Below are 24,989 nucleotides of genomic sequence, written 5' to 3'. Positions count from 1 at the left end.
ATACAATCTTCTTGGGTCTCAGCAGCTAATAAAATATCATCAACGTATTGGAGTAATGTTACCTGGGGATTTGATTCTCTATATAATGCCAAATCCTGATGGAGGGCTTCATCAAAGATGGTCGGGGAGTTCTTAAATCCCTGAGGTAGCCGTGTCCATGTCAGCTGACCAGACATTCCCGATGTTGGATCTTTCCATTCGAAGGCAAAGTAGGGTTGGCTCAGGGGAGAGAGTCTTAAACAGAAAAAAGCATCTTTAAGGTCCAAAACAGTATACCACGTATGTTGAGGTGGAAGAGTGCTCAGGAGGTTGTAAGGGTTTGGAACTGTGGGGTGGAGGTCTGCCACCCGTTTGTTTACCTCTCGTAGATCCTGCACCGGCCGATAATCATTTGTTCCTGGTTTCTTTACCGGCAGGAGAGGGGTGTTCCATGCTGATTGACATCTTATTAAGATGCCCAAGTCTAGTAGCCTCTGTATATGGGGACGGATACCGTCTTTGGCTTCTCTACTCATGGGGTATTGACGGACCGTTATTGGGGTGGCAGTTGCCTTGAGTTCCACTAGCACCGGGGGCCGATTTTTGGCCATCCCCATACCGGCAGTTTCTGCCCAGGCTTGAGGGAACCGAGTTACCCAATCAGTAACATTAACTCGTGAGGATGAAGGCTGCTCGTATAATTTATATTCATCTTCTAATTTCATAGTCAATATTTGAAGTAACCTTCCCTTATTATCAGTTATGGTGGGACCTTCTGGCTGAAAGTGGATTTGAGCCCCTACTTTGGAGAGTAAATCTCTTCCCAGCAAAGGATAGGGGCATTCCGGAATAATCAAAAATGAATGGGTTACTCGTCCAATCCCAAGATCTACTGTCCTTCGTGTGGTCCATGAATATTGTTTATTCCCAGTGGCTCCTTGTACCCATGACCTTTTAGCTGAGATAGGACCTTTTGAGTGGAGAAGGACGGAGTGCTGGGCTCCGGTATCTACCAAAAATTGAACAGGTTCCCCCTCCACTTTAAGAGTTGCCCGGGGCTCGGGGAGAGGGTTCAAGCCCTGACTTTCCTAGTCTTCTTCTTCCAATGTTAAGATTTTGTTTCTGGTTGGCCTTCCTCCATTCTTTTTCTTAGGGCATTCTCTTGCCCAATGTCCTTTTTCTTTACAGTAGGCACATTGGTCCTTGTCTAATGGCCGCCTTCTGTCTGCCGTTCGCCCTTCCTGCCTATTTCTATCCCCTATATTTCTTCCTCCAACCACAGTGGCCAGTATCTTACTTAAATTCCTCTCCTGTCTCTTATCCCGTCTTATTTCACGGGCTTCCTGCTCTTTCTGCTTTCTTTCTTCCTTCTCTTCCTCTGTTTCTCTTTTGTTATATACTTTATCTGCCTCTTTTACTAACTCCTGAAGCGAAAATCCCTGCAAGCCATCTAGCCTCTGTAATTTCTTCTTAATATCAGGGGCCGCTTGATCTATGAAAGCCATTGCTATAGTAGCCCTATGTCCCTCCGAAGTTGGATCATAAGGGGTAAAGCGTCTAAAGGCTTCCATTAAACGTTCCAGGAACACAGTTGGCGATTCCTGGGGCCCCTGAGTTACTTCCCTTACCTTAGCCAAATTAGTGGGCCGTCTGGCCGCTCCATGGAGACCCGCCACCAGAGCCTGGCGATACATTTTCAGGCGCTCCCTACCTTCCGGGGCATTGAAATCCCAGTTTGGCCTGACGAGTGGGAAACCAGCATCAATCTCGTTAGACAGCTGGGTAGGTTGCCCATTGGCGCCTAATACATTTTTTCTGGCTTCTAAAAGAACCCGTTGCCTCTCCTCAGTCGTTAGGAGAGTCTGGAGCAGCTGCTGACAATCATCCCATGTGGGCTGGTGGGAGAAAACAAGAGATTTTATTAAAGCGGTAAGGGCCTGTGGATTTTCGGAAAAAGTTGGGTTATGCATTTCCCAATTATAAAGATCTGCAGAGGAAAAGGGCCAATATTGGAGAGGTCTATTCCCTTGGTCGTCGGGGGGGCCATATTCTCTAAGAGGTAGGGCAGTGGAGTCCGGGGAGATAGCCCTCCGGCTCCTAGTGCCCGCTGAGGGACCCCTTTCTTCTTCCATCATGGATGGTTCCCTTGGTGCCGACGGCAGTGGAGCTGGGGGTCCTCTAGGTGGTAGGGGATTCGGGGCCGGAGGATAAGGGGGTGGGGAATCCAAAAGAAGCAAATCGGACTGCGGGTCAGGATAAATCGCCTTCGGTGGATCCGGGGCGTCGGGTAGCTTCTCCGTGTTGGGGTTTTTCTTTAAGGCTAATATCTCCGACGCTGCTGATGTATGCGCGGACGTACCTGTTGAGGAAACAAAGGGCCGGACCCACGGAGGTGGGAAGAGAATTAAATCTTCCCAGACCAAGACATATGGTACTTGGTCTGGATGTCCGTGGGGATCTATATTAAATATCTTAGACTTCAGCAGCTTAATCTTGTCTAATAAAAAGGATCCTTCGGGGGGCCATCCTATCTGAAATGTTGGCCATTCAGAGGCACACAAAGTCTGCCACTTTCCTTTCTTTACCTCTACCGAAAAATTATGGGCTCTGGCCCGAACTTCGGTCCAATGGCTTAGGATAAGGGAAAGAGGAGTCGTCATAGTTTGTCCCATTGTCGTCCGTCAGAGAAGAAGAATAGACCACAATACAGAAACAGTTAAAACTCCACGAAACACATATACGCATGGGCCACCGCGAGCTCGCTTCAAAACCGAAACTTCTTCAGATGGCAGTTATCACCAAGGGAACTGCCGAAACCGAGTGAAGGGGAGACAGAGTTTGCCTCTCCTTCCAGATGAGCCACCAGGGCGTCCCCTAGGGCTCATGGACGCCGGCTATTAGCACGTCTGCCTAGCCAGAGGTCCGATACAGATTCCATAACAAGCCGATTCTTACGGCTTTCCTCCGATAATGGCCCAAAAAGAACAAGGGACAAACAGACAATCAAGCTCGAGCTTACCTGGTACCTCCAACTCCCGATGTTCTTGTGGTCCGGGGCGAGTGGAATCCCGGTCGAGCCCCCAAATGTTAGACCTGCGCGGTCTCCTAGGAGTTTCGACTCGCCCAGGAAACAACAAGAGTCGGAAGTCGATGCAAAACGCAAGAGGTTTATTGAAGGCCGGTGCACCGGGGTTCCTTGGTCCTCACGCAAGAGGTCGAAGAAGGAACCCCTTTTGGGCGCGAATATGTCAGTTTTATAGGTTCCCACTTCCCCGTATGTAAATTATAGATTTGGTTGTGTTTTCCTGCTGATTGGTCCCGGCTTAGGCTCGGACCAGAGAGGGAACTTGTCCCCAGCTTCCTGATTGGTCTTTGACAGATACCTTTTTTACATTTTGTTTATCTCCCTCCTTCTCGGAAGGGGGCCGGACATCCTGGAAATTCACCCATTGTCTAAGAAGCCCCTATTGTCTGGAGAGTTCTTAATCATTAGCTGGAACAATGTCCCTCAAGTCCCACACACACAGCCAACATGTTTGTACTATGTGACAACTACTCCTGAGTTGATGGCCTAAGGTTGGGCATTTTGTTTGTTTGTTTTGTTTGTTTGTTTTTGTGGTACGAGGGCCTCTCACTGTTGTGGCCTCTCCCGTTGCAGAGCACAGGCTCCGGACGTGCAGGCTCAGCGGCTATGGCTCACGGCCCCAGCTGCTCCGCAGCATGTGGGATCTTCCCGGACCGGGGCACGAACCCGTGTCCCCTGAATCAGCAGGCGGACTCTCAACCACTGCGCCACCAGGGAAGCCCAGGTTGGGCATTTTGACTTAGTGGTTCCCAGTCTTTGGGCCCCAGGCTTCTGCTTCTGATGACTATGGAGCTGGTTACAACCAGGAACCCCTGTGCTATTGGATATCATGCAAAATAAAGTCTCATATATACTTGTCTATTCTTCCACTCTAAGTGTGCTATCATTAACAAAGTAGATATTAATTCAAATGTTAAGGAAGGCTTTGATCTTTTTTTTTTTTTTTTAATATTTTGGCCGTACCACACAGCATGTGCGATCTTATTTTCCTGACCAGGGATCTAACCTGCGCCCCCTGCAGTGGAAGTGTGGAGTCTTAACCACTGGACTGCCAGGTAAGTCCCTTGATCTTTTAAAAAATATTCTTTTTACATAGTAATCCTTCTCATCTAAAAACGTGACCCTTATCTCAAGGAGAAGGTCTGAAGGCATTCTAGTGTTTGGGACTTGTTAATCACTGTGATTAACAAGGAAAATAGTTTCAGAATTTTTATAAAGGTGGGGTTTAAAGCCAGTAACCTGGGTGGGACTGGAGGGTTGTCTTTGGGCATAACAAGTATATTGTATTTCCCTATATTGTGAGTTAGAGTACACCAATACACATAGTAGTATTTAACGTGCTCTTATTTACATTGTTTGTAAGACTGAGAAAACCTCAATTATTCCTACTAGTGAGAAGTATAATTTACATGGCTTCAAGGTGGCTTCAAGGGAATTGAACTTTCCCCTATCTACTGTGCTCTGCTCTGAGTATCTGGGAATAAGCTCGCAGTAGGTTCTGAGAAGGAGAGCAGTGTTCCTTGGAGAAAAAGACCCTTTTCAGTGCCACCTTGACTCAATCTTCAGGACATTGGTGAAAGCTGGTGCTAAGGCTTCTAAGGTGGAAAGTTTAGGGAAGATGTATTAAAGGCAAGTAATCTAGGGCTCCCAGGAGGCAACTGGGAGAGAGGGTTTGGAAGAGAAGGATTGAGTGAAGGGAGAAGATTGTTATTGGACCACATTAATAACCCCTCCGCCCCCCCCAAAATATTTGTTGTAAGCAACTTTTTGAAAGGAAATCTTTCAACAAGCTGAGTTTCCTCTGTGTGTGATGCATGTGAGAAGATCTGCTCCAAAACAGAAACAAGAAATGAGAATGTTTCACATGGCAAAGGAAGAGAGAAGCTTAAGGAAGACAGCCCAGGACTTCCCAGAATACGGAGGATATAAATCTGTCAACTCAAGATTAATATCAAAAGACACAGTATAGCTTACAGATTAAAATTGAACTGTAGTCCATCTAAGGGTGAATGGATAAACACAATGTGGTCCTATACACACAATAGAATATTACCCTTAAAAAGAAGGAAATTCTGACACATGGTACAACATGCATGAACCTTGAGGATATTATGCTAAGTGAAATAAGCCAGGACAAAAGCAAAAATACTGTATGATTTCACTTAGATGAAGTATCTAAAGTAGTCAAAATAATAGAAACAGAACGTAGAATGGTGGTTGCCAGGGGCAGGGAGGGAGGGGAAAAAGGAAGTTGTTGTTTAATGGGTATAGAGTTTCAGTTTTGCAAGATTTTTGAAAAAGTTCTGGAGATTGGTTGCACAACAATGTGAATGTTAATGCCACTAAACTATATACTTAAAATGATTAAATGGTAAGTTTTATGTTATACATATTTTGCCACACAAAACCCCCCTAATTTCATTGAATTAAAAAAAAAAATTGGGGAGCCAGAGTGCTTGGGTTTGACTCTTGAGACCTTGGGCAAGTTACTTAAAATCTATGAGCTCTAATTTCCTCCTCTGTAAAGTTTTGTTACAGGGCTTTATGAGAATTGAGTCTGGCACATAGAAAATGCTTAATACATGTGAGATATAATTATTATAAAAAGCAACCCTGGGGGCTTCCCTGGTGGCGCAGTGGTTGAGAGTCCGCCTGCCGATGCAGTGGACACGGGTTCGTGCCCCGGTCCGGGAAGATCCCACATGCCGCGGAGCGGCTGGGCCCGTGAGCCATGGCCGCTGGGCCTGCGCGTCCGGAGCCTGTGCTCCGCAACGGGAGAGGCCACGGCAGTGAGAGGCCCGCGTACCGCAAAAAAAAAAAAAAAAAAAAAGCAACCCTGGGGCTTCCCTGGTGGTCCGGTGGTTAGGACTCTGCGCTTCCACTTCAGGGGGCACGGGTTTGACCCTTGGTGGTGGAATTAAGATCCCGCATGCCGCGCAGTGCGGCAAAAAAAACCCCTCCAAAACCAAGACAAACCACCCCCCAAAATAAAAACAAAAAGTGTCCCTAAGCCTCTTTCTTCAATTCACGAATTTGACAAATGTCAAGCCCATACTTCCTTCAATGCATCATTCTGCACTTTGGGAAAACTACAGAAAAAATGTTCCACCTACATGGAGCTTAATTACTAGTGGTGGATTCAGATAATACATGAGTATATTATAAATTCTGGGAAGAAAAATAAAACATGTTAAGAGTATAGGAAAGGCTGGGAAGTGCTGTGACCTGACACTTGAGCAGAACGCAAATGAAGTAAGGAACCTGTGGGGTACTCCACTGTGTAATGAATATCTAGTATTTTAACAACCTTGTATCATAATGTTATAGATTAAATAATGCCTAATTCTTAACTTTGCGAACATTAGACTCACTAAACAAAATTAATTCCAAATGCCAGTATCTGAAACAAATTCAGCAAAGAAATAACAAAATTCCAAAACCTTTTAATCTTTCCTGTATTTTTTTTCTTGAAAATACTAGATTTAAAAGAAAATGTCACATTGTAAACAAATCCAGTGATCCATTAGCTTAAAACAGAATGACAGCACAATCACATTATAAAACCTAAAAATGAAACACTGGTACCAAACACAGCAGTTAAAGAGAGGCCTGAGCCAGGCTCTGAAAGATCTTTCCCAGAAATAGAGGCAGCAGCAGCTTCAAAGAGGCACAAAAATTGGAAGAAGGAGGAGGCAGCATTCAAACCATCAAGGCATAAGAGTACAAAAAAAAAAAACAGAGCAATAGACTCATCTTGTGAACAAGAGGTGAAGGATAAAAGGGCAAAAGCATACTTCCTGATGTTCTGGGAACATCAGACCACGCCACATGAACCCAGGAGTGTTAGAAGGGCAGTTTTTTAAGTGGGGAAAGGATATTAGTCAACTTTAGAAGCACTTGGGTCTGCTTCTTGGCACTCAACTCTCAGGGACACAGGAAACACGTCACTCTAGTGTTGTTTCTAAACTCATAATTGAGCTGCTTGCCCTGACCCCATCACCTTGGCTGAACATAACATTGAATCTTGGCTGTGTCTGTTGCTCCCATGGATGTCCTACTTATGAATGAGTATGTATAAGAGAGGCGCCATGGTGAGACCTTGGAACAAAACACAGGGCTCTCTTGGGAAAAGGGTTTCTGCCTTCCTCCTGGTGCTGGAGGGTCCCTGAGGGATAGGAGTTTGATGTGGCTGGGCCCCTTGAGGCTCCGAGTTCATCAGCAAAACTTTCTCTTTAGCCCCACCCACCCAAATCCTTCCCCAAGGAGGCCTCTGAGTTCATGGAAAGGCCAACTGAGAGAGCAGAAAAAAACAGCTGGGGAAAGAACGTAAGGGATAGTTTTCTTCCTGTGGCACTTGTTACTGACCAGAGTGACTACTTCCTTATAGTGACTTTAGACATTGAGAGAGTTTGTTCCTTAATCTGGAACACTGATTCTCAAATAAGGGGCAGGCCTTCCCAAGAGGGGCTCTTAAGACTCTCCGAAGAGGTTTTGTCCAACATAAGCCCCAAACTCTCAACTGAGATCAGTATATGTAATGACAGAAATTCCTGATGGGAGTATATTGTACATCTGAACAGTGTTAGAGGCACAACAAAAAGCTAAAAACCCCTAATCTGTGGGACAGACGTCAAAATTATATAGTGATTTTTTTTTTCTCATTAAGTTACAAATAAGTAGCTAAATTCCGTGACTAGACTCCACGCTGAACAGCCAAGAACGACAAGTTCACCCATTCAACTAGTAACCACACTAGATTAAAGCAATACAATTCTGTCCTCCTAAAGACAATTTCCAGAAAGACCCGCCTGTCCCAGTGAGGTAGTTGACACTAGGATTAGCACAGGCTAAGCACTGTACGGTTTCTTAGAAGACTGGCTTTTCTGTTTCTTTCTCTTTCATAGTGCACAAGGGGTCCACCAACTTGTTATGAACAAGCATTAAACCTCTGAAATACTTGACAGTCTTCACTTTCAACTCTAGGGTGGCATGCTCGTCGCACATAAACACCGTGTGGGGATGCTACTGGAAGGCAGACATATGGTTTACTCCCTCCTCCGTGGCCTTATACAGAGCAAACGCCTTGTGAGCACCTGAGATGAAGATTATCATCTCTCTAGCATCCATCACAGTGCCCATGCCCACCATCAGGGCCATGGTGGGCACCTTGGTGAGATTTCCATCAAAGAACCTAGCAAGGGCTTCCTTGGTGGCTCAGTGGTTAAGAGTCCGCCTGCCAATGCAGGGGACACAGGTTCGAGCCCTGGTCCGGGAAGATCCCACACGCTGCAGAGCAACTAAGCCCGTGCGCCACAACTACTGACCCTGTGCTGTACAGCCCACAAGCCACAGCTACTGAGCCCACGTGCCACAACTACTGAAGCCCGTGTGCCTAGAGCCTGTGCTCTGCAACAAAAGAAGCCACTGCAATGAGAAGCCCGTGCACCGCCATGAAGAGTAGCCCCTGCTCGCTGCAACTGGAGAAAGCCCATGCACAGCAACAAAAACCCAAAGCAGCCAAAAATAAACAAATAAATTTATTTAAAAAAAATACATAAAAAGAACCTAGCATTGGCCAGGATGGTGTCCATGGCCAGTGTCTTCACACGGTCCTAGACAATAGACTGGAGCCCAACTCGTAAAAGGCAATGTGTCCACCAAGGCCGATGCCTCCCAACAAACAGCTCAATCCCTCCCGCAGCCTTGATCTTCTCTTCAAAGGCATCACACTCAGCCTGTAGGCCAGGTGCATTCCCATCCAGAATGTGGGTGTTTTCTGGGTGGATATCAATGTGTTTGAAGAAGTTGTTCCACATGAAGGCGTGGTAGCTCTCTGGGTGGTCTCAAAGAAGGCCCACATACTCATCCATGTTGAAAGTCTTCACATATCTGAAGGACAGGTCTCCATTCTTATAGTACGCAATCAGCTTCTTGTAGCAGACAAGTGGGGTGCTCCTAGTGGGGAGCCCCAGGGTGAAGTACTTGTCTGGCCCTTGGCTAAACTGGATGATGCAGTTCCTGATGTATTTGGCCACCCACTCACTGGCCTGAGAAGAGGGGTCCAGGATGGTGAGCTTCATCTTGTTGAGGACACCTCCTGTGGTGGCTGTAGAGACTGTGCTAATCTTTCCTTGTTTAATGATAACATAAATAATTTATTGGAACACAAGCATTAAAATTGTCAGAAAGGTAACATTTAGACATTGCAAAGATGATATATTAAGTGACATATATGATCCATTTTTACCTTAAAAATACAATGATTTTTTCAATATGCATTGAAAAAGTCTAGGAAGATTCACATCAAGAGGTGGCTACAGTGCAGCCATTATGGAAACTAGTATGGAGGTTCCTTAAAAAACTAAAAATAGAGTTACCGTATGATCCAGCAATCCCACTCCTGGGCATATATCCAGAAAAGATGAAAACTCTAATTCGAAAAGATACATGCACCCCAATGTTCATAGCAGCACTATTTACAATAGCCAAGACATGGAAGCAACCTCAGTGTCCATCAACAGATGAATGGATAAAGAAGATGTGGTATATATATACAATGAAATATTCCTCAGCCACAAAAAAGAATGAAATATTGCCTTTTGCAGCAACATGGATGGACCTAGAGATTACCATACTAAATGAAGTAAGTCAGACAGAGAAAGACAAATATCATATCATTGATATGTGGAATCTAAAATAATGGTACAAATGAACATATTTACAAAACAGGAACAGAGTCACAGATGTAGAAAACAAACTTATTGTTACCAAAGGGGAAAAGGGTGGGGCAGAGGGATAAATTGGGAGATTGGGATTGACATATACACACTACTATATATAAAATAAACAACAAGGATTTACTGTACAGCACAGGGAACTATATTCAGTATCTTGTAATAAACTATAATTGATAAGAATCTGAAAAAAATATATGACTGAATCACTTTACTGTACACCCGGAACTAACACAGTATTCTAAGTTAACTATACTTTAATTAAAAAAAAGGGGGGGGCTGTAATGTGGAGCAAATGGACCTCTTACACACTGCTGGTGGGAATGCAAAATGATCCACTTTGAAAAAAGACGTGTATATCTTACGAAGTTAAACACGTACTTACCATTTGGCCCAGCAGTGCAACTCATAAAGGAATAAAAGAGAAATAAAATTATATGTTCAAAGACTTGCATACATATGTTCATAACTATTAATAGCCTCAAACTGGAAACAACCCAAATGTCCATTAACTGGTAATGAGATAAAACAAATTGAGTATAACCAAGGTATGGAAAATTGCTCAGCAATAAAAAGAAATATTTATACATACCACATGAATGAATTTCGGAAACATTATACTAAGTGACAGAACTCAAATACAAAAGATTACATGCTGTGCATACATATATTTATATGAAATTCTAGAAAAGGCAAACCTATGGTGACAAAAAGCAGACCAACAATTGCCTGGGTAAGTGGTGGGGAGGATATGCAGAGGGTGGGGAATATTAGAGGGAAAAAGAAAACTTTTTAAAGTGATAGAAATGTTCTATATACGCATACCTCAGAGATATTGCAGGTTCAGTTGTAGACCACTGTAATGAAGTGAGCCACACAAATTTTTTTGGCTTCCCAGTACATACAAAAGTCAGTTGTTTTTACACTATGCAGTAGTCTATTAAGTGTGCAATAGCATTGTCTAAAACAACAGTGTACATACTTTAATTAAAAAATACTTTCTTGCCAAAAAATGCTAGCCATCATCTAAGCCTTCAGTGAGCTGTAATCTTTTGCTGGTGGAGGGTCCTACCTCGATGTTCATGGCTGTGGACTGAGCAGGGTGGTGGTTGCTGAAGGTTGGGGTGGCTGTGGCGAAGTCTTTAAGACAACAGTAAAGTTTCCCACATCGATTGGCTCCTCCTTTCACTTGAACACTTAGAGGCCATTTAGACTTATTACTTGGCCTATTTCAATATTGTTGTGTCTCAGGGAATAGGGAGGACTAACGAGAGGGAGAGAGACTGGGGAATGGCAGGTCAGTGGAGCAGTGAGAACACACACAACATTGCCATCTTATATGGGTGTGGCTCATGGCACCCCAAAACAATGATAATATACGTCAAAATCACTGATCACAGATTACCATAAATATAATAATGAAAAATTTGCAATATTTTGAGAATTACCAAAATGTGACAGAGACATGAAGTGAGCAAATACTGTTGGAAAAATGGCGCCAATAGACTTGCTTGATGCAGAGTTGCCACAAACCTTCAATTTGGTAAAAAAAACGCAGTATCTGTGAATCACAATAAGGCAAAGCACAATAAAACGAGGATTGTAGTGGTAGTTATACAATCATATATAATTATGATTATACAAACTATACACTTAGACTGGGTACATTTTATTCTATGTAAATTATACCTCAGTGAAGCTGGAAAAAATTCATCATAATATAAAACCTAAGATTTACACAATTTTCTTCATGTGAAAAAATAATAAAAATTAAAAAAAATTTGAACAGGTGACCTCTGGTTGGTGGGAATATAGTTTTTATTTTTTGCTTACATATATTGAATGTTATACAATGAATGTTATTTTCCATAATTAATCAATTATTTCTTAAAGTGATGATGACCTAACTGAAGTAAGTAAATAAGCCCAACTTGGTTTGGTGAGACAGCGTCAGGGTGGATGTTTGAACCTGGATCTCTATGCTCTTGGCCATTATACAGGTACATTCCAAGCTTCCCGGATAAGAATAATAGCCTGGGATGCTTAACAAAACTGTTTGTATACTACACTTTTAAATCTGCATAGTTAATAAGTCCTCAAAGGTGATTCTTACCACGGGGAAATTTGATGGAACCATTGCCTACATGCAGAATCTGAAACCTCAGGAACATTTTCTTTTATATTAAGGGTCTGTCATCGATGCCAAATAATCCCACATGTGTATTAGTTACCCCACCTGGAATCTATTAGCATTAATCTTTCCTGGAAAGTCATCTTCCTTATGAAGCTATCCCTAACTGGGACCCCATACCTGCCCAGAGTTGGGTGACCCTTGGTGGTTCCTTTTCTATCCCCGTTACCCGTACAGTAAAGCATATAGCTCTTCTTGCCCAGGTCTTTACTTAATTGGCACAACTGACACTGGGGCTGGATAAATTCTTTGCTGTGGGGGCTGTCCAGTGCACTGTAGGATGTTTAGCAGCATCTCTGGCTTCTACCCTTACACACCAGTAGCACCAACCTCCCATGCCCAGTTGTGACAACCAAAAATGCAAAAATGTCTCCAGTCATTGACACGTGTCCCTGAAGGTGGCAAAATTAACCAAGTTAAGAACCATTAACTTGTCTCCCGTGTCAGTCTAAATAAACATCTTCTAATCAATCCTCTGCATAGATTCCAGATTTCTAAAACTTGCAGTTCAAAGCATAGTCCTTAGCCCAGCAGCACTGGTGTTAGGTATAAGAGCTTGTTAGAAAAGCAATATCTCAGGCCCAACCCCAGGCTCTGCATGTTTAACAAGATTAACAATCCCTGGTGATTCCTATGCTCTTAAAGTTTGAGAAGAACTGCCAGAAAGTCTCTAACTTGCCTGAGGGTTAATATCACTTGGAACAGAGGTTAACAAAATTCCTAAGTCCTTCTCCTGGAGATTTCATTCCATTGGTCAAGGGTGGGGCCTAGGAGCCTGCATTGTTAAAATGTGTCTCAGGTATCCTTATCTTTGGGCAAGTTAAGGAACTGCCAAAATAAACATTAGGGAATTCCCCGGTGGTCCAGTGGTTAGGACTCAGTGCTTTCTCTGCTGGGCCTGGGTTCAGTCCCTGGTTGGGGAACTAAGATTCGGCACGCCGTGCAGCTTGGCCACAAAAATAAATAAATAAATAAATAAATTCAGATTTTGTCATTATCCACATAAAATTAAAACCTCTGGGCTTCCCTGGTGGTGCAGTGGTTGAGAGTCTGCCTGCCGATGCAGGGGACGCGGGTTCGTGCCCCGGTCCGGGAAGATCCCACATGCCGCGGAGCGGCTGGGCCCGTGAGCCATGGCCGCTGGGCCTGTGCGTCCGGAGCCTGTGCTCCACAGCGTGAGAGGCCACGGTGGTGAGAGGCCCGCGTACCGCAAAAAACAAACAAACAGAAAACAAAACCTCCTCTGTGGCTCCCCATGACCTGGAGCAGTGGTTCTCAACCTTAGGTACTCACCTAGGGAGTACTTAAAAATCCTAATACTAGGTTGTTCCTCAAACCAATTAAATCAGAAATCTCTGGGGTAGAAGCCCATTCACTGATGTGTGTTTTAAAACTCCCCAGTTGCAGCCAATGTTGAGAACCACTGGAAATGACCAAGCCTGAGCTCCTTAGCCTGGCTTAAAGCCCAACTAGAAAGGTCCCTTTCTAGCTCTGCTTTGCACTGCACATTTATATATGTACACTTTACTCCCGCCTCACTAAACTATCTGAAATTCCTACACCTATAGTACTTTCAAGTCTCTGGGACTTTCTACTGGTTATGCTGTCTTCTACTGCCCTGGCAAAGAGTTATTCATCCCTAACGACTAAATTACCACTTAGCCCCCACTTTAGAGTTAATCAATCAGTTAATTAATTAATTAAGGCTGTGCCGCACAGCACACGGGATCTTAGTTCCCCGACCAGGGATCGAACCTGTGCCCCCTGCAGTGGAAGTGTGGAGTCGGAACCACTGGACCACCAGGGAATTCCCTAGAGTGATTTTAGATTTCCCTGACAAACTCATGCAGGCAGAGTGAATCATTCCCTTCTCTGTGCTAACACCATCCGTCTTTGTGTAGACTTGTATTACTATATTTACCCCAGTATATTAATAGGCTACAAATATTATATCTTGAGGACAGGAACTATGCCTGGTTCACCTTTATATCCCTAGCACCTAGCAAAGGGCCAGGCATACAGTAAACAGCCAATAATATCTGTTGACTTAGTGAAAGTACTGTAAGCAACAAAATAAAAACAAGCAGGATATTACCTTCTTTAAAAAAATTTTTTTTTGATTTAACATAATCTAACTACATAAAAATCTTAATTAGAAAAGAACTTTTGTTGGGAGGGAGACGCAAGAGGGAGGAGATATGGGGATATATGTATACGTATAGCTGATTCACTTTGTTATACAGCAGAAACTAACACACCATTGTAAAGCAATTATACTCCAATAAAGATGTTAAAAAAAACCAAAAAACTTTTAAGCTGTGATCCTCAAATGAAGAAATACACCTGAAAGCACTCCTAAGAGAGAAGCCTTTTCCTTGATTCAGAATCATAATTTGGTCCATTCCAAGGCTTTGAAATAATTGTTTTTTTTTTTTTTTTTTTGATATGCAGGCCTCTCACTGTTGTGGCCTCTCCCGTTGCAGAGCACAGGCTCCGGATGCGCAGGCTCAGCGGCCATGGCTCACAGGCCCAGCCGCTCCGCGGCATGTGGGATCTTCCTGGGCCGGGGCACGAACACGTGTCCCCTGCATCAGCAGGTGGACTCTCAACCACTGAGCCACCAGGGAAGCCCTAATTCTGTTTTTTTATATGTGTCTATGGCACTTTTTCAATTTAGGTGAAATTTACCTAACATAAAATTAACTATTTTAAAGTGTAAAATTTAGTGTCATTTAATAAATTTACAATGTTATACAATCACCACCTATATCAAGTTCCAAAATTATTTTCATCACCTCAAAAGAAAACCCTATACTCATCAAGCAGTCATTCACTCCCCATTCTCTTCCTAGCTCCTAGAAAGCACCAGGAACATTAACTTTTAAGTTACACTAAGATATTTAAAAGATATAAAGCAGATAGTTAAAGAGATACAGATTCTAGATGGTTGCACAATTGCATCTCATCACACAGAAGAGCTCAAGTGTAGTTTTTTCAATAATCTCAAAAAACTCCAGTATTTTATTAACCATTTTATGTACATTGATATTCAGTCTTGAAAACTGATAAAAACATGTCCAGAGTTTCTTATAAAGACAACGTACAAATGCTCATTTACATTCTGCACATTAATAACGATGATGAAAATGACACAGTATTCATAGCTACATAAAAATATATACAAGGATTCAAACAGACGATGTTATTTGGCTTATAACATGTGTAGATACTACACAAAAAAATGAGGATGTAATTTTCAGAAAAGTAAAATGTGACCAAAATCACTTTTCGTCTTAAAATTTAAAAATAAAATTCCTAACAATCGTAATTACTAGTTCATACTCAAATCTCAGACTAATTCAAATTAGCCACGGTTAGACATAGGTTAAGTTAAATATATATATATATATATTTTTTGCGGTACGCGGGCCTCTCACTGTTGTGGCCTCTGCCGTTGCGGACCACAGGCTCCAGACACGCAGGCTCAGCGGCCATGGCTCATGGGTCCAGCCGCTCCGCAGCATGTGGGATCTTCCTGGACCGGGGCATGAACCCGTGTCCCCTGCATCGGCAGGCGGACTCTCAACCACTGCGCCACCAGGGAAGCCCCGGTTAAGTTAAATACTTGTTAAATATTTTGCATTTAAAAAAATAAGGTCTGTGGTTTAAAAAACATACATTTGATAAGATTTTCTCAAAATTAATTAAGAATGGCTTATCCATGTCCTTCCAGATTCTGGAAACTCACTAGAAAAAGTGAATACCGAACAGCTGACTCTTAGGAAAGTTGCACCCCAAGCCCCGGAAAACACCCTTAAGGGGCCCAGTGATCAAACCCTAATGGGAAACTCATAATGCACCGATGATACTGAGAACAAAGAGGGGGAAGTAATATGGCATGAGGTGACATTAATGTGGTTTTGAAAAAGGTTTCAACTATTCTTAGGGAATCAATTATACATTGAGAATGACCAATCTCATGATAACCTCAAAAACAGTATCTCACATATTATCATGGTGCTACCTCACTAGTAGGAATATGGTTTCTAACAACTCTTTTCTGTATTTTACTCTACTGGCTTGAGAAGCAGCTTCCTATTTTGAGAATTATATGACATAATATAATCATACATAACTAAGTTAATGGTTTGGAAAACAAAATGATAGTAGTTTTAAAAAGGAGCAAGTATCTCTTTTATCAGGTTGTGACACCAGGCTAAGAGGGCTTAGGGCTGGAAAGCAAGGAGTGGGGGTAGTGCAGGGGTTCAGGTACAAATCTGCTTCTGCTCAAGGAGAGGAAGGGCACGAGAAGTGTCTGGACAACCCACAATGGTCTTGGCACCTGGATGTGGAGCTACCACACTGGGTCAGAGACAGGCTGGGCATCATCCTCTGGCCCAGATGCCATGGAACCCAACCCCTACTTAATACTAAATTAGGAACACAAACCCCTCAAACGACACTTACCAAAAACAGATTATTCACCCTCATATTACAAAGCCCAGAAGAATAAGACATTTAATTATTTTAAAAAGTGAGCCAAAAAATTATGAGGTTTCTCCTTACTTCACCTGAAAAACCCAGGGAACAAATACTTTAACAATTCTATGACTATTAATATGTTTAAAAGGCACTTAAAACATTCCTTTACAATCCAACTCAAAATACATCTGTCAACTACATTTTGGATAAATGTAAAAAAAACCCAACTTTGGTGTAACTTTTTTTTGTAACTCAGTGATACTTACTACCTACAGGGCTGAATGTTTTGAAAGATAGAGCCCCAACTTTCTGCAAAACAACTTGAAAGTGCTTTTATCATAGAAATGGGAAGGGCACTAATGATTTGCTCTTTCACTGACAACATCCTGTAGTCGTTTAAGTAAAACGTCATCATTTTCTTGACAGAGGCGTTTGGCAGGTGATTCTGCATCACCATCGATGGCTATTGCTCGCTTCTTGGTTCTCTGCTCACCTTGCCTTATCATGTTGTTGATATCTTTCAAACTCTGTGCAAAAATAGAGGACATGTGTGAGTTAAAGGGGAAAAGGGAGAAACAGCAGCCAAGAACTAAGCTAACTGCTTTTTCCTGCCCTTTATCCTCTATCCAAAGCTGAACACTGGGGTAGAGATTATTTTTTGAATCTAGGCCAACCTAATAAGGGTGATTAGAACTAATCTTTTCAGGTGATTTTAAAAATTGGATTTACCTTATAGCAGTAGTTTTCAAAATGTGGACATGAGACCAGAAGCAGCAGAAGCATTTGGAAACTTATCAGGAATGCAATTTCTCAAGCCTCGCCCTACACCTACTGAATCAGACATTCTGGGGGTTGGGCCCAGCAATCTATAGTTTATCAAGCCTTCCAGGTGATTCTGATACTCCCTAAAGTTTGAGATCCTCCTCCTGAAGCAGTGCTTTTCAAACTTTAATGTGCTTACTAATCGTCTGGGGAATCTTGTTACTATGCAGATTCAAATTCAGTTGGGCTGGTGTAAGCCTGAGAGTCTGCGTTTCTAACAGGCTCCCAGGTGGTGCTGATGTTGCTGGTCTGTAAGGCAGCCTTAGAGAAGTTGCTCCTGAAAGCTGTGCATCACAACAGTCTAGGAGACCTGCCTGCCAGAGCTCTGTGATACAGGAAGTCTATGGGACAGGTATCTGTGTTCAACAAGCTCCCCAGATTCTGACCTATGACTGTGAAATCACTGCCTTACAATTCAATTGGTCCCATTTCTGATTTTATGCAAGAATTTCTTCTAAAAGTCCTCATATAAAATCAACTTCTATAAAGAAGAAATGCAAGCCTGTGCAGTATATCTCAGTCAACTTTGTTTGCTAAGCATAGCAGGAACTTAATAGATGTCTGTGGAACTAAATGAGAAACTAATGAGTTAAGGAGCTGCCATGTATTTGGACTGAGTTACAATCTGTCCCACTACAGTTTCTTCCAGTTAGTAGTGATTCTGGCTTCTGGAGACATACTGAGTGTATCTACTTGATAGCCCTTGAATTATCTGAAAACAGCAATCATGTCCCTATCACATCTTCATCATTGTATGGGAATAAAGATGGAGATAACCATAGAGCTGTCTGTGTAAGTAAGAAGAGGCCTCTGTTTTCAGACCTTTCACTATCTTGGTTGCCATCCACCAAATGAACTTTCACTTCTAAGGCCTTCCTTTACACATAGTGTTCCCCATGTCTGACCACTTGCAGGTGTTGCCTTACTGGTCCTTCTCAAGATCGTGCTTGAGCAGGGACACACTGGGCTCCTGGACTGAACTCCCCCGATACCACATCAATCGTAAAGGATTAAACTACCTCAACTGAATACACTGCTCTTGATCACAGGAAACTTGCCATAGTAATGGTTCATATTTATTAGCAGTAACTTTGCAAAAAAAGGGGTAAGATTAAAGATTACTAATTGGAAATCTGAAATCCAGTATTTAACACATGTACACCATTGTTTTGGAGTAAAGTTTGTGTGCAACTTACCTTAGAAGGGCTACCATTGAACTTATAGAGCAGAGCACTCCTTGGTGTAAGGCCTGACCCATTCTTGTGTGGGGACACATAAATGGAGTGCTGCTGGGAAATGCGGCGCGGAGAGCCTGGCTGTTGCTTAATATGTGGAAAAGGAGAGAGTGGTGGAGCTTCCATCTGAAATAATACAAAAGTAAAGTTTTTATAAGATAAAAGGTTTTCTTTCTTTTTTTGAATCCCACCATTTTTATTCTGCACTATCCACCCTGTCCCACCCCAGCCCCAAGCCAGGTGAAGGGTCAACATGGAACTTTTTTTCTTTGCCATGTTTTTATTTTTAAAAAATATATATATATTTATTTATTTTTGGCTGCATTGGGTCTTCATTGCTGCACATGGGCTTTTCTCTAGCTGTGGTGAGAGGGGGCTACTCTTCATTGTGGTGCATGGGCTTCTCACTGCGGTGGCTTCTCTTGTTGCGGAGCATGGGCTCTAGGCACATGGGCTTCAGTAGTTGTGGCTTGTGGGCTCTAGAGCGCAGGCTCAGTAGTTGTGGCACGCGGGCTTAGTTGCTCCGCGGCATGTGGGATCTTCCTGGACCAGGGCTCGAACTTGTGTTTCCTACATTGGCAGGTGGATTCTTAACCACTGCACTGAAGTGAAAGTTCATTTGGTGGAAGCCCTGGTTTTATTCTTTTTTTATTTTTTATTTTTTTTTGCAGTACGCGGGCCTCTCACTGTTGTGGCCTCTCCCATTGCGGAGCACAGGCTCCGGATGCGCAGGCTCAGCGGCCATGGCTCACAGGCCCAGCCGCTCCGCGGCATGTGGGATCTTCCCGGACCGGGGCACGAACCCGTGTCCCCTGCATTGGCAGGCGGACTCTCAACCACTGTGCCACCAGGGAAGCCCATGTTTTTATTCTTATTGCTATCTCCTAGTTAGGAGTCAGTTATACTGTAAGAGATTATTTATGGCTGAAGAAAATCAAAAAATGGTTCATTAACCCTTGTTTTTCAACAATTACTAATAGATAAACTAAAATTTATTTTCCTGGATCTTTCAGGAAATTCTGAAGAATTCTGAGCAAGACACCAGAAGCAGTAAGCCAGGAGCATAGGAACCTTATGTCAATGCTCAGAAAGTGGAGCAAAGAGTAATCTATGTCCTAACACTTGCAATAAGAATCTCTCTCCACACGCACATACCCACAACCAAATTAGTAGCACAGAAAATAAAAGAGAGGCAGAGCATTCTGTGGGCCAGCAGGATGAGCCCAATATGGAACAAATCTCTTAATGAAATGGTTAAGACTTTATACTGAAATGCAAAAGATTTAAAGTGAGAAGGGACTCACTTTTAATAATCTATACAATGTTTCTATTCCAAGAATGGAGATGACTCCTTAATTAATATTTCATTCAGCATCTTCACTTGAAGCTAGGAAAACTAGTTTTGTTTTTGTTTTTTTTTTGCAGTACGCGGGCCTCTCACTGCTGTGGCCTCTCTCGTTGCGGAGCACAGCCTCCGGACGCGCAGGCTCAGCGGCCATGGCTCACGGGCCCAGCCGCTCCGTGGCACGTGGGATCTTCCCGGACCAGGGCACGAACCCGTGTCCCCTGCATCGGCAGGCGGACTCTCAACCACTGCGCCACCAGGGAAGCCCTAGTTTTGTTTTTTAATTGGCTGATAATAGATATATTCACAGTATAGCACATGGTGCGGGTGGTGGAACTGAGGGAACAGATTGAGTAGTCATGGCTTCTGAGGATAATCATAGACCATATTCCTTGAAAGGGACAAAGACAGAAATATAGAGAGATACATAGACACATATATGGCTACTGCCTGGATGCAGCTTCTACTAGATTCCTCTTTCTTATAACTGAAGTCTGGTCTCCTGTGAACCAACTTCAGCTTATACACTGATAATACTTTGAAAGGCCTGCTGGTACTGTCAAATCTAGAGTCTGAATAAAAATTTCTTAGTGTTGCTTCTATTATTGATTCAAGCCTATTTATTTCCTTTTCTTTTTATCTTGAGAAAAACACTTATCTCAGAGATATAACAATAGGAATCAAAAACAAAGGAAAAAACCACCAGAACTGTTTTCATTTTTCCATGTTCCCATCTAGTCCTTGCCCATATGCATTCATAATTTCTAACAACATAATCACAGTGTGGATAAAATTTCCATGATTTCCTCTGGTCTCTGTTGTATCACAGCCTTAATCACTCTAATTACTACTATGTTTTCTCCTATAAAATGTATCAGTAAGGTTTTAGCTTTGAAACACTTACTAGCAAAATAAACTCATAGTAATCCAATTATGAGTACAGATGTTAATAAAGTAGTAAAATATAAAACATACCACATGGTCCTGATTTGACAAGTCGTATTTCAATGCAAATGACTTCACTCTTCCTACATATATTGTATTGTAAAATTTGATAAGATCACCTCTTTCCTCTTTCACTGGTCCACTGGAACAGTCAGGTGTTTTTGTAGCATCTTCCAAATCTGTTAAAAGAATTCAGTGTTGTACAATGTAATATTACTCAGCCATAAAAAGGAATGAAACCAAGTCATTTGTAGTGAAGTGGATGGACCTAGAGTCTGTCATACAGAATGAAGTAAGTCAGAAAGAGAAAAACAAATACTGTATATTAACGTATATATATGGAATCTAGAAAAATGGTACTGATGAACCTCGTGGCAGGGCAGGAATAAAGATGCAGATGTAGAGAACAGACTTGAGGACACAGTGGGGGAAGGGGAGGCTGGAACGAAGTGAGGGTAGCATTGACATATATACACTACTAAGTGTAAATTAGATAGCTGCATATAGCACAGGGAGATCAGCTCGGTGCTTTGTGATGACCTAGAAGGGTGGGGTGGGGAGGGTGGAGGGAGGCTCATGAGGGAGGGGATATGTGTATACATACAGCTGATTCACTTTGTTGTACAGTAGAAACTAACACAACATTGTAAAGCAATTATAGTCCAACAAAGATGTAAAAAAAAAAAAAAAAAAGAATTCAGTGTTGTGATAGGTGTACCTTAATCTATAAGTTGGCAATTTGAATCACAACTCTCTCTACAATATAAAAGGAAAAAAAACCAAATAAACCCACATCTTTATGTAAGACAATTAATATTTTTAGAAAAGGTTCAGAAATCCATCTATATTATGGATAAATTAGATTGGAATCATAGAAATGCAAACACGTAAACTTAAGCTGGTACTCTATTCTCTAGATATCACTTCAGCAAGAATGTTTTCACAACCCTACCTTTTGAGCTCACTGTCACCGGTGGCTCTTAGAGGGGCACCAGCCCTGGGTTGAAGTTTACCTAAACTGAGCTTCAGAGTATGGGTAGCAGTGGCAAACCCTGAGTTTCAGATAACAAAAGCCTGCAGATATTCATACTGACTCTTTGAAAAAGGTGGAAAGACTCTAAAAGGTAAAGTGTATCCTCATAGTTTAAGGAAGAAGCAAGGTGAATTGCTTATGTTTATTTTTCTGCAAATACATGGCAGGTGACAGGTGTTCAAAAAGTCTTATTTTCCCACGCACAACAGGAACCTTAGTGCTGTCTATAACTGGCGTCCTCAGTTGTAAAATGATAGCTTGCCCCAAGGTGCTTTCCTGTTTATTACTGTAATTCTGGAGTAGCTTGTGACACCAGGCAGAACTTTATCCTCTTCTTTTTTGGGAAAGAGTATTACAAACCATCTTCTCCTTGTACCTACAAGAATCATCTATGCACAGGAGCTAAGAAAACTACCAGCAATTAAAAAGAATTCAACATGTGAAAAAACTTTCTCATTTTCAATTCTGAAAACATGGGTAGAAACATGCTTCCACCTTTGGAAAACCAGAAAAACTCAAACATGGTCCAAGGGCCAGGCAGCCACAGGGAACCTCCATAGGGATCTCCATTTGGATGTCTTTTTTACTCTTGCTATTTTTGCAGCATCTTAATAGGGCAGAAAAAAGCTATGTGATCAAATAAGTTGAAAAAATGTTGCATAGTAGTATATCCTCCTCTTAGGAATTCAGAATACATGTTAGTATATTAAAGGTTCTGAGAACTTTTGCAATTAGAAAAAAACACATGTTCACTTTAATTCCATACTTCTCAAATTTTCTACGTACAGTCGCTCTTCCCCATAACAGTTACTACCATCCTGGGGGACACTGTCCCAAGGCAGTAAACAATGGCTTAATAACAGCTGTTGTAAGTTATTCTTGTTATACAGATGAATTAAAATTATTATATGTCCTCCTTGGATTAGAAATTTCTGGAGGCAGTTACTTCTTCATGTTTCTGTGTTATTCCATTTCCAGTTGTTAATAGTTACATAAGGTAAGGAGCTATACTTAATTTGAAGGAACCAAACATTTAAAACTCTCTGGGACCTTGGATTCTAACTAAACATGATTTTATTTAGCTATTTTTCATTTAGCTGTTTAGTATTTTTTCATTTCAAAACAGAAAACAAGATGTCAGTTGTCCTTTAAGCAGGAAAAAGATCTCTACCTTCTCACCTCTTTAAGGACTTTAGCACTCAGAAATCAAAGCCTCAGTAGGCCGGTGACCATCTTATCACATATACATTAGGAGATGGAACTTATGAAAGACTGGGAAAGAGAATGAGATCTCCCTGCCTGGTGCTATAATTGTTTCAAATCTGTTTCCCCTCAGAGGGCAGGAGGGACCTCTGCCTAACGTAATTTGAGGCACATGGTATACATTTGATATACTTCATGAAACGAACCAATGAACTATTATGGTTTCATAATTTTCTCTACTGTTCCCATGAATAAGAGGAATGTCTTTTTTGGATTATCATACAACACTGTCAAGCAATTAAAATGTGGTTTTATATAAACTACCAGTGAATGAGACTAGCCCTTAGAAAAAAGGAGATATTATCTGCAGAGCTCCAGAGAGACATGCTGAAATTTTTAGCCTGGATCTCTGGCTTCAGAATTTTCCAAGGATCTGAAGTGAAAGTGGGAAGGGAGAAGGCAAATTACCCCAGGGCTGCAGGTGGCCAACAACTGCAACCATAATACATGCTTAATTTTATATCCCAGGACAATATAAATGCATTCAGGGGAAAAGACATTGAGGGCACCGTAGATACCCATTTCTCAGGGGAACTGGTTTCAGAGGATGGGCACGCCCAAATTGTTTGGGATGCACAAATTAACGAAACCCCCATCCATCACCCCCAGAGGAGCTGCTCAAGTGACTGATGCTGGTTTCTTTGTATACTGTCATTAGGCTTCAGTCTGAGAAGAGGCATAAATAGTGATTCTTACCACTTAAAAATGGAGAAAGTAAAGAAGAAAAATTATTTTAAGATGAAAGTAAGAAAGAAGATCACAATTTATTTATAAATTCAAGGGTCAGGTTGAGATATGATGGGCTTGATCAGCACAGCAGCACTCCCCTGGAGTAAGCATTTAGTATTTATTTTATATTTCTCCTACCACGTCCTTCCTTACCGTTTTTGCTCCTTACCGTTTTTGCTCCTCACCGTTAACAGTGTGCAGTAAATATTTCAGACTGGCTTTCGGATTGAGAGGGCAGTGCCATTTAGCTCCAGTTATGCAAGAGCCACTGACCACACACCAATTCAAAACTACTACAGTGGTTTTAGACCATTTTGGCAGTTTCTCATGAGCTCTAAAGGGCATCATTATAATCTAAAACCAAGTAAATCTTGTTTAGATTAAACAGTCTAGAAAGAAAATGTGCTCCATCCGTATCTTGGTTGTCTATCTGGTGACTATAAAATAGTTTTAATGTGAATAAAGTCACTTAATTATCAATTTGCAGGTATCAATGTTATACATCTCACATGGAAACAGAATTTTTGTCCCTTGAGAGGATTTGCTTTAACTGTTTTTGTGTGTGTGACCTAGTTTTCAACATTTAAAGGATTTTATGTAAGGAATATAGCCTTAGAAAAATTAGCTTAAAAAAAAAGACATTTAAAGAGCCATATACTCATGAATAAAATACAATAAATTTTATATTGTTTATAAACAAAATAATAAATAATAACTACTACTTACTGAGGCCTTACTATGAGCAGGCCTTGTATTAAACACCACACACATGCATCATTTTTTTTTTAATTCTGAAAACAAGCCTCTGAGGAAGTACTGTAAAGTTTTCAATTTACTATCATACACTTGGGCATTATGTTTGTGTTACTTAATTAAGCTATAATCTGGGTCTCTCAAATGTTCTAATCAAGAATGCCAGTCTGGGGACTTCCCTGGTGGTCCAGGGGTTAAGACTCCGTGCTCCTGATGCAGGGGGCCTGGGTTTGATCCCTGGTCAGGGAACTAGATGCCCCATGCCACAACTAAAAGAGATTCCACATGCTGCAATGAAGATCCTGCGTGCCAAAACTAAGACCCAGCGTGGCCAAGTAAATAAATAAATATTAAAAAAAAAAAAAAGAATGCCAGTCTGGGGTGCTCTGCTAA

General features: G+C 41.9%; 1 protein-coding gene and 1 pseudogene across 5 annotated transcripts in view; both read right to left on the bottom strand.

The window, feature by feature from the left end:
* Nucleotides 1-6,903: 6,903 nt before the first annotated feature.
* LOC101271273 (glucosamine-6-phosphate isomerase 1-like) lies at nt 6,904-15,581 on the bottom strand (annotated as a pseudogene).
* A 152-nt stretch (nt 15,582-15,733) lies between these two features.
* Nucleotides 15,734-24,989, bottom strand: part of RBL1 (RB transcriptional corepressor like 1) — a 79,684-nt gene continuing 70,428 nt past the window's right edge. For all 5 annotated transcript variants that reach the window (XM_033433686.2, XM_004272819.4, XM_033433687.2 and 2 more), the window contains 3 exons: nt 20,849-20,997; nt 18,490-18,654; nt 15,734-16,998 (listed from right to left, as the gene is read on the bottom strand). In XM_033433686.2, the coding sequence (XP_033289577.1) occupies nt 16,828-16,998; nt 18,490-18,654; nt 20,849-20,997 (485 nt within the window). In that variant the 3' untranslated portion in view covers nt 15,734-16,827. The remainder of the gene's footprint in view (nt 16,999-18,489; nt 18,655-20,848; nt 20,998-24,989) is intronic.

The sequence above is a fragment of the Orcinus orca genome, chromosome 16 (genome assembly GCF_937001465.1).
Source record: "Orcinus orca chromosome 16, mOrcOrc1.1, whole genome shotgun sequence".
In the NCBI taxonomy this organism is placed as follows: Eukaryota; Metazoa; Chordata; class Mammalia; order Artiodactyla; family Delphinidae; genus Orcinus; species Orcinus orca.
This window is presented reverse-complemented; position numbering and strand designations above follow the sequence as displayed.